General features: G+C 38.9%; 1 protein-coding gene across 1 annotated transcript in view; it reads left to right on the top strand.

Annotated features, from left to right (window-relative positions):
* The window catches only part of dnah9l (dynein, axonemal, heavy polypeptide 9 like), a 429,781-nt gene that overhangs the window by 175,779 nt on the left and 238,531 nt on the right, over nt 1-15,471 (top strand). Inside the window, exons 40-41 of the mRNA XM_060828114.1 lie at nt 1,001-1,078; nt 2,969-3,101. Coding sequence (XP_060684097.1) covers nt 1,001-1,078; nt 2,969-3,101 — 211 coding nt within the window. The remainder of the gene's footprint in view (nt 1-1,000; nt 1,079-2,968; nt 3,102-15,471) is intronic.

The following is a 15,471-nucleotide window of genomic DNA, read 5'->3' as shown; positions in this document are numbered from 1 at the left end:
ATCAAGAACTGCTGTACTCTTCCAGTACCACTAATCCAAAATCTGGTTTCCAGCATCTGCGGTCATTGTTTTTAACTATATTGAATTATACCCAGGTACAGCTCATGAACCTGCAATTATATGTTCCTAGAAATAGGGATAGACTGCATCTTTATTCGATTTGGGTTTGTGTATTTGTAATAAGTAAAAGATTCCAGTAGTTCTCCAAGTTTAGCTGTAATCCTATTCTTGACCACTTGAGTTTCTGGCGTGAAACTATGTTCAAGATTCTTTCTTAACGTTTACTAGTTCATTGGTATTCTAACATAGATTACACATGTAGCTGAGGATTTCTGGCTGGTATTTTCTACTTTTATGCTCACCTGTCCTCAATTTCTTGTTTATTTAATGTGTTATAACAGAGGGTTGGTTCATGCAGAAGCAGCAAACTTTTACCACTATCTTTCAAAATCAGCCAGTAGCTTTTTTTTCCACTGTTGCTCTTGAATTCTTTGCTATTTTTGTTTATATGCACGTGAAGTGGGAACTAATAGACCAACTCTGAAATATTATTTTTCATTCTACTGGTTATCTAGTTATTGAAATTTTTTTTGTCCTACAGAAAGCAAGCAAATTGAGTGCATAAAATTTCTTTTAAGTTGAGCATGCTAACTGTTGTAATCTTTGTTTGAGAAGCCAGTTTGTGCTATTGGACTAGAAAAATTTAATAACAGCTGTTTAACTCATGTTATAGTCAGCAACTACAAATGTGTTTTTCAAACATTTTCAAAGATTGCATATATCTGGAATTATTTACACATCAATGTCAAGTTTCTGTCAAAGTTACAGCAATGAAGTGGGAAAATACCTGGCGAAATTCAACTGCTTGCCATAGCCTACACTTGTGATCAGATGTCTCCTCATGCTCCAGTTAATAGGTTTGCTTTGATAAGTGAAGTTGTGTGCTGCAATAGCAGCTTAGTTGCCAACCTTTCATAATTGCTGTTGTTATTTTTGTCAGGTTACACAACTTGAGGAGCTGTTGACAGTGAGACATTCAGTTTTTGTTGTGGGTGGTGCTGGAACAGGCAAGAGCCAAGTAAGTAAAGGCACTCCAGTTACATCTTGAACTAAACCTAGAGGAACCTAAACTGAATAGAGCTATGATCCATATTGTATTAATCCCCCTTTTGCATGATGATTTTTAAATGACAAACGAAAAACACATGCTTCAATGATAAGCTGTCATAATCATCCCCTACTGTGGAATTTAGAGCAGATGTTCATACCAGATGTGCCAACAGTGAACTCTTCATTTAAAGAAGAGATGCCAATCTGATAGCAAACAGTTCCCACAGGAAAATTGATGGACAAGTAAATGTAGCTCACATTGATTGGACTAATAGCGAAGATCGAGGCAAGGTTTTTTTTTAAGTCTTTTGATCCTTGAATGGATTATAATCAATATCAGTGGGTCCATTCATAATTATACAAAAACTCATAACTGTTTAACTCAATGAGCTACATAACATATTTCTTTTAACAATTCAGTTACTATAAGTTATAATTATAATAACTCTATTATTAATAATACTAAGAAAATGGACAAACCCACATATATTTCATTGGCTTACATCAACCACTATCTGCTTGATCAATCATATATAAGTATTACTTGCTCTCATTTTATTTCTTAAATCCATTACTTTTAAGAAACGATCTCTTACAATTAACATCCTTGGGTCTTGTGCATTTCACTGTTCTGATTGCATTGTTTCTTTGCTTTATTTAGTTCTGTATAGAGGTCAGAAGTCAAACAACACAAGGTTAGATTTCAGACCGCTGCCCCTTTGTCAAGTGAAGAAAAGCATACAGGCACCAAATTTATAGATAGAGGGATCAGTGGACAGAGAGATCAAAAGATCATATAAATAGTGTGAGTGGAATGTCAAATAATAAGTCTCTGCAGGTGTTCGAAAATGTCATGCGATACGAGTAAAGTGTCAACAGCTGAATAGTAAGTGAAGGGGATGATCTATAACCTAATTAATTGAGGCAGAAAAATAAATTACAAAAAAGTAAAAATAAGGTGGTACTGGAAATAAATCAAATGGCTGGAATAACATGATAGATACAAGTCACATGCTGAGGGTCTAACCAAAGCAACAAGTAATCCAAATTGTACAAACCAATTAAGGTAGAGAGATCATAACAAGTTATCAATGTGATGGTGGTAAAACAGGATAGAAAGGAAGATTTTACAAATACAGAACAGAATGATGGGGTTGCATGTAGCACAACATGAACCCAAAGTCCACATCAAATTTTGTATAGAGTCAGGATAGCATGAGGGTCAGAACAGCCATTACAATGTGTGGAATTGCATTCCTAAAGTATCTTCAGTTCTATTCTGCCTAAATTTAAGTGTTTTTTCTCAAGATTGGTGAATAATTATGCCTTATCAACAATTTATTTATTTTTCCTGATAGTTGACTGACAAATTTCAGCAAGTTTCTGATGGGAAAACTATGCTGTCATGTTAGTTTCCACTGATGAATGAGTATTGTTTGCATTGAACAATTTGATTCTCTCAAATCCCACTGATGATTTCCTACCCAAACAGGCAGTAGCAGAGATTCATGTCAGCTTCTGGAATAGGTTGATGCTGGAGTCTACCTCTGTGGAATCTTGGAAGACCAATGTTTGTGCAGTCTGAAGCTTGGTAGAACTTGGGACCCTTTGTCCCCAAGGAGCTTAAATAAAATTGCCTATGTGCAAGGAATGCTTAAAGACAATAAGTAAAAAAGGAACAATCTGTCTCAGCTAGATTTGAAGATTTGAAATCAGATAAAGAAACAAAGCCAATGCACTTTCCCAAAATTGTAAAGAATCAATGAACGGTATAAATCATCAGCTAAGTATTTATAAGAATATTTTTTGTGAAGACATGCATATAAACAGTATGATATAACCTCTTCAATGCCTACAGATATTAAGAACTCTTCACAGGACTTATGCCAACATGAAGTTAAAGCCAATGTGGTGTGACATAAACCCCAAAGCAGTGACCACAGATGAATTATTTGGATTTTTGCATCCTGCTACACGTGAATGGAAAGATGGTAAGAGAAAGGAAGTTGTAAAGTTATAATAAATTTGATTTAAATAAAGGCAAGATATTGCATTTCATAAGACAAACCAAGGCAGGCTGTACAAAGTTAATGGTTAGGGCCCTGGTTATCATAAATAATGGTGATTTTGTTCTCCCAAATTGTTGTTGGATTCATGTAACTTTCCAGTGAGAGTCACTACATAATTATTCAATGGGGAAAGAATTTCGCCTCAGATCATGTGTTGCTGCCACAGTGGGCAGGCACCACAAGGAACTGCTTCAGAAAGTGAGGTTGAAGGCCAAGAAACCAATCTAAATGGAGGTCACTGAACCAAGCACATCGCAAAACCAGAATTGAAGAAATCAAAGGGTTGGCGTGAAGCCTAACCAGTCCTGTTCAAACAGAAGATGAAAGTTAACAGCCAGCCAGAGGAAACCAAGAAGTTTTCAGTAAAGCTGTGATAAAAGCAGGAAGAATTAACTTAAACTTTGAGGTGCAGGAATAATCCAAGGAAAAACTGCAAAAAGAAATAGGTGATCACTATTGAGACAATACACAGCCGGAATCATTCAATAGAAAATGTCAAAGAAGCAGGATTCATCTCTAAAAGTCATGAATAGTGACAGCCATTTTATAAAAGTGAAATTAAAGCAGACATTGTTTGTTAATCCTACAGGCAATGAAATTCACTTAGTAAAGCTGTTAAGGAAACAGGAATCAAATGTTAAAAATCACACATCACTAGGTTATAGTCCAACAGATTTATTTGGAAGCACTAGATTTTGGAGTGCTACTCCTTCATCAGCTGATTCATCAGGAATCAAATGAGCATGCAAATGACAGGAATTCTTCATTATAGCCACGAAATTGTGGGAATCCTCCATTTTAGTTACAAAATGCAAGAAAACCCTCCAGTACAGCATTACAGAGCAGCAGTGCTGCTAATACTATAATATAAAAACCTTTAAAATTGGAAAATACACTCAGAAGACATGGTATCAAAATATTATTGCAAGGAAGATTTTACTTTGGTTTGGGCAAAGTAGTTCATAAAATTGGACATTGAGTCATACAGCATGGAAAAAGACCCTTCAGCCCGACCAGTCCATGCTGACCAGGTTACCTAAACTGAACTAGTCCCTCTAAACCTTTCCTATCCATGTACCTTAACAACTATCCTTTGAATGTTGTAATTGTACTTGCCTCAAACACTTTCTCTGTCAGCTCATTCTATACACCCCACCTTTGTATGAAAATGTTGCCCCTCTGGTTTTGAACTCCCTTAGTCTGGGGAAAAGACGTTGGCTATTCATCTTACCTATATCCCTCATCACTTGATAAACCTCTGAAAGGTCACTCCTCAGCCACCTACTCTCCCAAGGGTGAAAATCCCAGCCTATTTAGCCTCTCCTTATAACTCAAATCCTCCAGTTTTAATAACATCCTTTTCAATCTTTTTTTGTGCCCTTTGTAGTTTAATAACATCCTTCTTATGCAGGGCGACCAGAATTGTATGCAGTACTCCAAATATGGCCTTACCAATGTCTTGTACAGCTGTAACATGATGTCCCAATTCCTGTACTCAGTGCTCTGACTAGTGAAGGTAAGCATGCCAAATGCCGCCTTCACCACCCTATCTACCTGTGATTCCTATTTCCAGGAACTATATACCTGAATCCCTAGGTATCTCTGTTCAACAACTCTCCTCAGGGCCCTAACCATTAAGTTTGTACATCCTGCCCTAGTTTGTCTTAATAAATGTAGCACCTTGTATTTATTTAAATCAAATTCCACCAGCCATTCTTTGGCCCACTGGTTCATTTGGATCAAGGTTGCGTTGTACTCTTAGATAGCCTTCACTGTTTGCTATGCCACTAATTTTGGTGTCAGCCACAAACTTAGAACCATGCCTTCTATATTCTTATCCAAATCATTTACATCATTTTCATCAATGACAAATGAACGATGACCCAGAACTGATCCGTGCGGAACACTGCTGGTAACAGGCCTCCAATCCAAAAAGCTACCCTCCACAATCCCGCTCTGTTTCCTGCTGTTACGCCAATTATGTATCCAATTGGCAAGTTCACCCTGAATCCCATGTGACCTAACTTTACTAATTAGTCTGCCATGCGGAACATTGTCGAACACTTTGCTAAAATCCAAATAAACAAAGTCTATTGCTCTTTATAATCTGAGCTTTCTTCAATATTGGTAGCAGTGGAAAATGTTTCTAGCAATCTAATATAGTTGCAGGCTTCCATCATGCTCACAGTATAAAACCTTTTTTATAGAAACATGTTCAATTTCAGTGGATTCTGAGTTCTGTTTAGGTTCTGCTTGGAGTCCATAGAATTTGCTCCTATTGCCTATGGCTGTTTGTCTATGATTGGCTGCTCATGGACCTGTTGCTTCTCATCTTTAACTCCTGGTTAAACTCCTTTCACTATATGATTGAGGGTGAAACAAACATTCACACTTAACAATTATTGGTTGTGCTGTCCGCATAAATTTTCAACTATTTGTCATCCCTTATATTAGAGAGTTGCTAGTTGCACAACAACTGTAGCTCGATATAATTACACTTTTGTTTCATTGATTCAACAATGGAATTTAAGTTGTGAGGAAGCAGTCTTCAAATGACATATGTGAAGCAAAGACACTTAAAGGTCACTTAGAGTCACTTGCCTATAGCCTTGTGTGCCATGGCATTTTAAGTGCTCATCTAAATAATTCTTAATTGTCTTGAGGGTTCCCACTTCTACCATCCTTTTGTATATTGAGTTCCAGATGCAATTCTCTGGGTGAAAAATGTTTTCGTCAGATCTCCTCTAAACCACTTGCTCCTTACCTCAAAACTGCATCTGCCGATTATTGACCAATTGCTAAGGAAAAAGGTTTCTTGCTATCTGTCTCCTCTATGCCCTCAGAACTTTGAGCACCTCAGTCAGATCCCCCTTTATCCTTCTCTGTACTAAGGAAAATAACCCTAGCCTGTCTTGTCTCTCTTCATAGCTGATTACTCCAGCTTAGGCAACATTCTGGTGAATTTCTTCTGCACATTCTTTAGTGAAGTTACATCTTTCATATAGTGTGGTGACCAGAATGTGCACAATACTCAAGCTGGGATCGAACTAACATAATATAACCTGCTTGCTTTTGTATTTAATGCTTTGACTAATAAAGGCAAGTATCCCATAAAGCAAAATACTGTGGATGTTGTAAATCTGAAACAAACACAGAGGACACTGGAGAAACTCAGTGGGTCTGACAATGTCTGTGGAGAGAGAAATAGAGTTAATGTTTCGAACCTGGTATGAATCTTCTTCAGAACTAACTTTTATCAGAAGTGGACAGAAGCACCCAATATTCCTTTTTAACAACCTTACCTACCTGTTCTGCTGGCTTCAAGTATCTATTGATTTTCAAATTTTATTGTGCAGGAAGACAAAAATGAACAATGCAAATGTGAAATTTCATGAATGAATAGTAATATTTATTGAAGTCACAAATTATGCAATTTTAATTTATAAATTCAATTGCATTGGCTCTGCATACATGGCTTTGTGTTTATGTTTTAGATTTTATTGAATATGAAGGTGTCATCATTTTGGATATATTTTGTGCCAACCTCCCCAGATAGTCCCAGGATGTTGAGCTAGTATGTGAAGTAATGTTTTGGATGTAAAACAAAGAATTAATCACAAATGCAATAAGCCTACAGTCACAGTGCAAATTGGACATAACATTGAGAGAAACAAAGTCAGCATTGGACAACAAAGATGCCTCTTACAGTGTTTGGCTTCATCTGGCAGAAGTCTGGACCTGTTATTGTTTACCCGCCGCTTTCTATTAGCTAACCATTTCTTTATTCATGCTAATATGTAACCTCCTATGTCATGAGCTCTTAGCTTAGGACAGTTAGATGAAGAGAGAAATGCACAAGAGATGCTGATTTTGTTTTTTATTTGTCTATGGGATGTGGACATCACTGGCCAGGTCAGATTTATTGCCAACCCTATTTGCCCAGAGTCAAAAAACCTTGCAGTTGGTCTGGTGATATGTATAAGCCAGACCAGGTAAGGATGGCAGATTTCCTTTCCCACAGGAACCAGTGAACTAGGTGGGTTCTGCAAAGAAATTAAAAAGGTTTCTTAGCAGACTCAAACAATGTGCAAATGTCTTGCAGCTCATTTATTTGTCTTCATAACATTTGAGTAGCTTCTTTCCAGTAGGCAACTCAAACAGATACAGTTGAACAATATTCACACGGTGCAGTCAGCTCTCAGCTTCACTGAGTACTGGCTAACCAGTGCTGGACCTTTGGTTTGAGCACCATTCCAGGACAAATTCCAATCACTGATCATTGATATCCTGGATTGGATCCAGGTGGGGATAGACTTCTGCTCTAGCCTACCTGGCAGAGGGACTGTCTGAAACAGAAGAACTTTTGGGTGATGAGGCACAGAAAGACTGGAGGGGGTAAAGGAGGAGGGGTAGTGGGGGGGGGGGGGGAAGAGATGGAGAAAGCCTAGGAGTGAAGATGTTGGGGACTAGGAGGTGTTAAGAGAGAGGGAGACTGGGTTCGGGAGAGTAAGAGAGAGGGATGGAGGCTGGGTTGGGGGAAAGAGGGAGAGAAGAATGGAGTTGGGTGTGAAGAGAGAAGATGCATATAACAGGGAAGGGGTATAGGAAGAGAGCAAGCACATATATATGACTTGAAGTGGAGGGGGAGAATAGAGGGATAATGACTGGGGGTGAGGAATAAGATGGGGGTAACTGCGGGTTGGGGGACAAACAGGGAGAGTGAGTGGGTATGGGGAATAAGAGATAAAGAGAGAGTGCGCATAACGTTGGGTTGAATGGGTGTAGCAAGATTGAAAGCAGACTGGGGTTGGAGAGAGAGTTGCAGCTGGAAAGGAGAGGGGACATGTGAGTGGGGAGGAAAGGTAGAGCATGACTTAGAGGCGGGGCGAGGGGAGAGAATGACAGAGGGGGTGGGCAGGGTTGGAGACTGTGGTGAGGAAAGGGGACGAGTGGAAACAGAAGGTGCTGAGTGGAGGGAGGAGAGTGGAGAGCCCATGAAAGAGTCAGGAGTGGATGTGAGGAGATGGGCAGAGGGAATGACAGGATTGGCTACAGCTGTTGGTTGGTGCTCAGTGCTCTGATTCCAGCAGCATTGCTACTAACAGGTCAGTCACCTGCTTCAGTCTGCTAATGGATGGTAAGGGAATGAATGCAATAATTGAGTGGGGACAATCTGGTAACCCTTTGGTCAAGACTATCAGTACATCAGAACTGATGACAGTCAATGGGTTTGCTCAGAATTTCAGGCGTGAAGTATCATTTATGAACCCCTGCTCCTCCAGTAGCTTCTGGTAAAGACCAGTAAATGCAGGTAGATATTGTTTCTGGAGCCAACTGTTTTTTTCTTTTCCCTTCAGGGTTTATCCTGAAACCATGATGTGGAGGTGCTGGTGTTGGACTGGGGTGTACAAAATTAAAAATCACACAACACCAGGTCACAGTCCAACAGGTTGATTTGGAAGCACTAGCTTACGGAATGCTGCTCCTTCTTCAGGGGTTGTGGAGTATAAGATCGCAAGACAGAATTTATAGCAAAAGTTTACAGTGTGATGTAACTGAAATTATATATTGAAAAAGCCCTGGATTCTTTGTTAAGTGTCTCATCTTTTAGAATGACCATGTTAGTTTTGGTTCTTTCATATGTAAACCCAAGAACTTTGTTTTCAAGTTACATACTCAAGTGAACTTTAACAATAGGTGCCATGTCGGCACAGATAATGTATTGAAGGTGTGAGGTGCCCTGTGTGAGGCTGTCTGTGCCCCAGTGCTCAGACTGATTCTATTTTTAAAAAGGGGATTTACAGAATCTTACATGCATTCATTGAGTTTTTGAGCAATTTGTGTGATTTTTAACTTTGTGTCCTGAAATCAATACTGACATTGCAAAATATGCAGCTGGCATGACCAAAATTAGAAAAGGAGGGTGGAACAGAGGCAACCTGACTGACAACACCAAGTTATGCATCTGTCAAATCTGTTTCTTTACTGCATACCACTTCAGTAATGAACTCTGGACAACCTAAGGTATGATTTGTCTGGTTAGCACACAACACAGTACTTTTCATTATATCTCAGTACATGTGACAATAATAAATCAAATCCAGCCTAGGCAAGAGTAAAGGCTAAACAGTGTCCCCTTTTGCCTCCCCATGCTTTGGCAGGACAAAGCCACTGACTGAGAGGTGGAATATGGCAATTCCATAATACAGTTAGGCTGAGTCAACATGGTTTTGTAATTGTTTATAATTTCTTAGAATTCTTTATGGACTTAATAAGCACAGTGATAAAACTAAACCAGTATGCATTTGTATTCCCAAATGGCATTCGATAAGATGGTACATAAAAGTTACTAGACAAGTTACAAGCTCAATGTTAGAAATTATACATTAACATGAATTGATGATTAACTAGCACAGAAGAATGAGATTCAAGATAACTAGACCATTTATCAAGGTGGCAGACATTCACTGGTGTGCTGCAGGGCTTCAACTGTTCATGATCTATATTAATGATTTATGTGAAGGAACTGAATGTAATGTAGTCAAAATTGCTTTCCTACCTATTTATATTGTCAGCAAGTTGTGAGGACAGAGAACCTGTGAATAAACATAGATTGGTTTAGTGAATGCACAAACATGCACAAAAAAGTGACTTTGTTCACTTTGGCAGTAACAATACAAAAGTAATATTGTTTAAATTGAGAGACACCACAGAATGCTGCAGTACAAAGAGCTCTGGGTGTCTGTGTCCATGAATACAATTGAAGGGGAAGTAATGGAGTCATATTAACACTAGACTATTAATCCAGAGATAAGGAATGTTTTGGGGATCTGGGTTTAAATCCAACAATTGTAGATGGTGGAATTTGAATCAAATAAAAGTCTGGAATTTAGTCTAATGATGACCATGATTGTCGGAAAAATCTATCTGCTTCACTAATGTCAGGAAGCTGCTATCCTTACCTGGTTGGACCTACTTGCAACTCCAGAATGACAGCAATGTGGTTGAACCTTAACCATCCCGTTTTCTCTTAACTACTGGGCTACTTTCTTTACGCAGAGAGTGATAAGGGCGTGGAATGCCCGACCTGCTAAGGTAGTCAACTCAGCCACATTAGGAAGATTTAAACAATCCTTAGATAAACACATGGATGATTTTGGAATAGTGTTGGGGGACGAGCTGAGAATAGTTCACAGGTCGGTGCAACATCGAGGGCCGAAGGGCCTGTTCTGCGCTGTATTTTTCTATGTTCTATTAGGAATGGGCAATAAATGCTGGCCTATCCAACAATGTTCATATCTTATGAATGAATTATAAAAAACACACAAGGTTAGCATGCAGGAGCAGCAAATAATTAATAAATTGAATGTTAACCTTTGTTGAAAGGAGTATAGAGTACATTGGTGAGACTGCATTGGGATATACTTGCATTGGAAGCAGTTCAGTGAATATTCACTAGGATGATTCCTTGGATGAGTATTTGCCCTATGAGGAATAGTATAGCAGGTTTGGCCTATGTTCATTGGGGATTAGAAGAATAAAAGATGATCTCATTGAAACATGTAAGATTCTGGAGTGTTCTTGACTGGGTAGAATCTGACTGGATTGTTTTTATGCTACCATGAAGGTGCTTTTGCTTTACTTATTTGCAGGATATAGATGTCACTGGCATTTATCATCATCCCTCATTGCCTTTGAGAAGGTGATAGTGAGCTGCCACCTTGAACTACTGCAGTGTTTTGGGGTGTAGGTATCATACACCACAAGATGTAGGAGCAGAAGGAGACCATTTAGCCCATCAACTCTGATCTGTCATTCAGTGAGATCATGGCTGATCTGATGATCCTCAAATTCACTTTCCTGTTTTTTGCCCATCGCCATTGATTCCCTTACGGATCTATCTCAGCCTTGAATATAATTAAGGACCAACCTCAACAGATCTCTGCAGTGACCAATTCCACAGATTTAGTACCTTCTAAGAGAAAAGAAAATCCTCATCATCTCTGTTTATAATGTTAAAAATCACACTACACCAGGTAATAGTCCAACGAGTTCATTTGGAGGCACTAGCTTTCAAAGCACTGCTTCTTTGTCAGGTGGTTGGTTTTTAATGGGTGACACTCCTAGATTGTAGATTCTCACACAAGGAAGCAATCTGTCAACATCTACATTGTTAAGCTCCCTAAGAAGTCTGTATGTTTCAGTATCATATCCTCTCATTCTTCTGAATTCCAAAGAATGTAAGCCTCACCTGCTCAATATCTCCTCATAAGAAAATCGCTTCATAACTTGAATCAACCAAGATAATTTCTGTGGACTGCCTCCAGTCAATGCCAGTATATCTTTCCTTTGATTAGGGGGCCAAAACTGTTAACAGTATTCCAGGTATTGTCTGACTAGTGCCTTGTATTTTTTAACGAGGCTTCCCTATCTGTATGCACTGTTCCTTTCAAAGTAAATGCCAATATTTCCTACTACCTGCTGAACTTGGATGCCAGGTTTTTGGAATTCATGCACGAGGACCTTTAAGCTCCTCTGTGCTGCAGTTTTTCTCCATTTAAATTATATTTATTTTTTCCTACTTTTCCTGTAGGTGTAATATCTCATATTTTCCCACATTATATTCCATCTACCAAGTAGTTGCCATTTTATAACCTGTAACCTACCTCTCTGTAAACTCTTTGTCATTCTCACTACTGCCTTCTCACCTATTTTTGTATCATCTGCAAATTTAGCTACAGTAAATTCAGTTCCATCATCCAAGTCATTAAAGTATGATAAATAATTGTAGCCAGAGCACCGAATCCCTCTGACACTCCACTAGTTACAGTTGTCATCCTGAAAATGTCCACTTTAACTCAACTGTGTCTTCTATTAAAAGAAAAGCAAATTACTGCGGATGCTGGAATCTGAAACCAAAAGAGAAAATGCTGGAAACTTTCAGCAGGTTTGGCAGCATTTGTAAGGAGAGAAAAGAGCTAATGTTTCGAGTCTAACTGACCCTTTGTCAAAGCTGTTCCCAACACCATTGTTCTCATTAAGTATCGTCATGTGTGATACCTTATAGAATGCCCTTTAGAAATCCACACATATTGTTTGTTCTGGTTCCCTGTTAGGTCCATTGACTCTGCACCACCATTCGATCATGTCTGATATGTTTATCATCCCCATTCTCCTGCCTTCTCCTCATAACCCCTGATCCCTTTACCAATTAAGAACCCATTTATCCCTGTCTTCAATAAGGACTTGGCTTCTATAGCCTTCTGTTGCAATGAGTTCAAAAGATTAACCACCCTCTAGCTGAAGAAATTCCTCTTCATCTAAGTTCTGAAGGGTCATCTCTTCACTCTGAAGCTATGTCCTCAGGTCCTAATCTCTTCTATTAGTAGAAATATCATCTCCATGTTTATACGATCCAGGCCCTCTTAGTGTTCTGTAAATTGCAATGAGATACTCGCCTCATTCTTCTAAACTCCACTGAGTACAAACTGAGTCCTCAACCACTCCTCATATGTCAAACCCTGCATTCCAAGCTCCTCTGGACCTCCTTCATGGGCATCACATCCTTCTTTTGACATGGGGCCCAAAGCTGTTCACAATATCCCAACTGAAGTCTGATCACAATTTGATACAGCCCTGGCAGTACATATCTGCTGTTGTATTCTAGCCCTCTTGAAATGAATGCTAACATTGTATTTGCATTCCTAACTGCCAACTAAACCTGCATGTTGACCTTAACAGAATCCCTAGGACTTCAAAGTTAGAAAATAGTCTGTTTCTATTCCTACCAAGATGCATAACCTCCCACTTCTACACATTGTATTCCATCTGCCATTTCTTTGGCCAGTCTCCGAGCCTGTCCAAGTACTTAATGAAGCCTCCCTGCTTCCTGAGTACTTCCTGTCCCTCCACTTATCTTTCAGTCATTGGCAAACTTAGCAACAATGCCCTTTGTCTAATTCCATTAATATATAATATGAATAGGTGTGATACGAACACTGACCCTGTGGAACTCCACTAGTCACTGGCTGCCATCCTGAAAAAGGTCCTTTTATCCCCACTCTCTGCCTGCTATCTGCCAGCTAATCCTCTATCCACGGCAATACCTCAGCCAATTCTATGTGCATGCCAGTACCTTGTCCGTAACACCATGGGCTCTTATTTAGTAATCCCCTGTGTGACACCTTGTCAAAGGCCTTCTGAAAATCCAAATTAATCATGTTATCTGGCTCTCCTTTGTCTAATATTCTCATACCACCTCAAAGAATTCTAACAAATTTGTCAGGTGTAACCTCCCCTTTATGAAACCATGCTGACTTAGCCCTATTTTACCCTGCACTTCCAAGTATTCCAGCACCAGAGGTCCAAGTTCAATTCCAGCCTTGAATGACTGTCTGTGTGGAGTTTGCATGTTCTCCCCATGTCTGTGTGGGTTTCCACCGGGTGCTCCGGTTTTCTTTCTCAGTGCACAGGTGTGCAGGTTAACTGGATTGGCCATGCCAAATTACCCGTGGTGTTTAGGGATGTGTAGGTTAGGTGCATTACATGGATAGGATAGGGGGATAGATCTGAGTGGGATGCTGTTTGGAGGGTTGGTGTGGACTTGTTGGGCTGAATGGCCTGTTTCCACAGTGTAGGAACTGTATTCTATTCAACCTCTGAGGTCAGGCTAAACGGCCAATAATTTCCTACTTTCTGCCTTCCTCACTTAAATAGAGGTGTTAGTCACTTTCTAGTCCTCTGATATCCTCCATGACCCCAATGTTTCCTGGAGGATTGCCACAATGTTTCCATAATTTTCTAAACTGTCTCCATTGGAATTCTCGATGTGGTTCATCTGGTCCAGGTGATTTATCCACCTTCAGATCTTTCAGCTTTCCCAGCAATGTTTCTTTAGTGATGGCCACTACACTCACCTCTGTCCCGACTCTCTTGAAGTTCTGATCTACTACTATGAAGACTGATGCAACGTACTTAAATCTTACCTGTCACAGTTTTGTCCACTCACTTAATCCATCAAGGTTTCTTTGTAACTTAATGCTCCTGTCACTTACTATAAAGTTTTTGCATCACTGACAGATCTTTAATAAATAGATCATCAATCGCATTTATATGTTTGAAATGCTGTTGAACATGGGAGACAAATAAGAAATTCGGAGTGAGATTCAGTCGTACCTGACTTTATCATTGTGTAAGCTATAGCAACTGTACCTCCATCTCTAACTTAGTGCCAATGAGCCAGCCCTGTTACAAGCTTTTCTTTCCAAGTACATTTATCCCATTTATTAGCATGTTTGGTTTTCACAGTTCATGCCAACCACCCGTTTTCCAGTTAAATCACTGAATTTCAACTTGTGCTGTTTTTTCAATGTTTCATTTGAAAAAAAATCTGCCTTCTTCACTAGTTTTATATTAATATAAACCAATATAATCAGTTGAAGGAAAAGTGAAAGATCTTTGCAACTGTTAGTTGTGCCCAAACTTGTGGCTACATTTTTCAAGATTGGTCTGTTGGTTTCTGAGTTATAATAATCTGATTTATGTATGCTTATGTGCTTCATAACAAACTGCTAAAAATTCAGCTCTTAAAATCATTTTTATTAGTCTGCAGGTCAACCTTTTGCTCATACATAGCTGTTGTCTTATGCATAGGTTTATTTTCTTACTGACTAGTTGCAGCTGTTTTTCTGAGATAAGGAGGATGATCTCTGGTGTGAATATATTAACTTGCTTTATCTGAGCTCTACTGTACCTGCATTTGTAGAATTACTAAGATTGGGAAACATAATGGGAAAAGGATTGGAACAGTGATTATTTTCTTTTCAATAAAAATAAACACTGGATGATCCATTTTTGGGACCTTACATCATTTTTAAAAAAAATTTGTCCTTGGAAATGAGTGAATCTGGCAAGAAACTTATTGCTCATTCCTGGTTACCCTGAGCCATGCCATTTAATAGAGTGTTGCAATATGAGAGATGGTGCTGTGATGTGTGATGCAGATTTTTGGCTCTATGCGCCTTTTCTGAAAATCTCTCAATTCTGTATTTCAGTTTATTTTAAATGTTACATATTCAATGTTTTTTTTATTTCCTTAAGGACAAATGCAATCTTTTTAATAGGCATTAAATAATAACATGGGATACAAACATAGAGATTTATGACATGGTTGATGACCGTTGAACGGATTATCCATCTAGTCCTAGTTCACTGAGCATTTCTTATAAATTTGTAAATGTGTATGTTTCAGTTATCTATCTATCCATATTCCTTTTGTGATGAAATTCATTTC

Source organism: Hemiscyllium ocellatum, chromosome 7 (genome assembly GCF_020745735.1).
Source record: "Hemiscyllium ocellatum isolate sHemOce1 chromosome 7, sHemOce1.pat.X.cur, whole genome shotgun sequence".
Taxonomy (NCBI): Eukaryota; Metazoa; Chordata; class Chondrichthyes; order Orectolobiformes; family Hemiscylliidae; genus Hemiscyllium; species Hemiscyllium ocellatum.
Note: the sequence above shows the minus strand (reverse complement) of the source record. Positions and strands in the feature narration are given on the sequence as shown.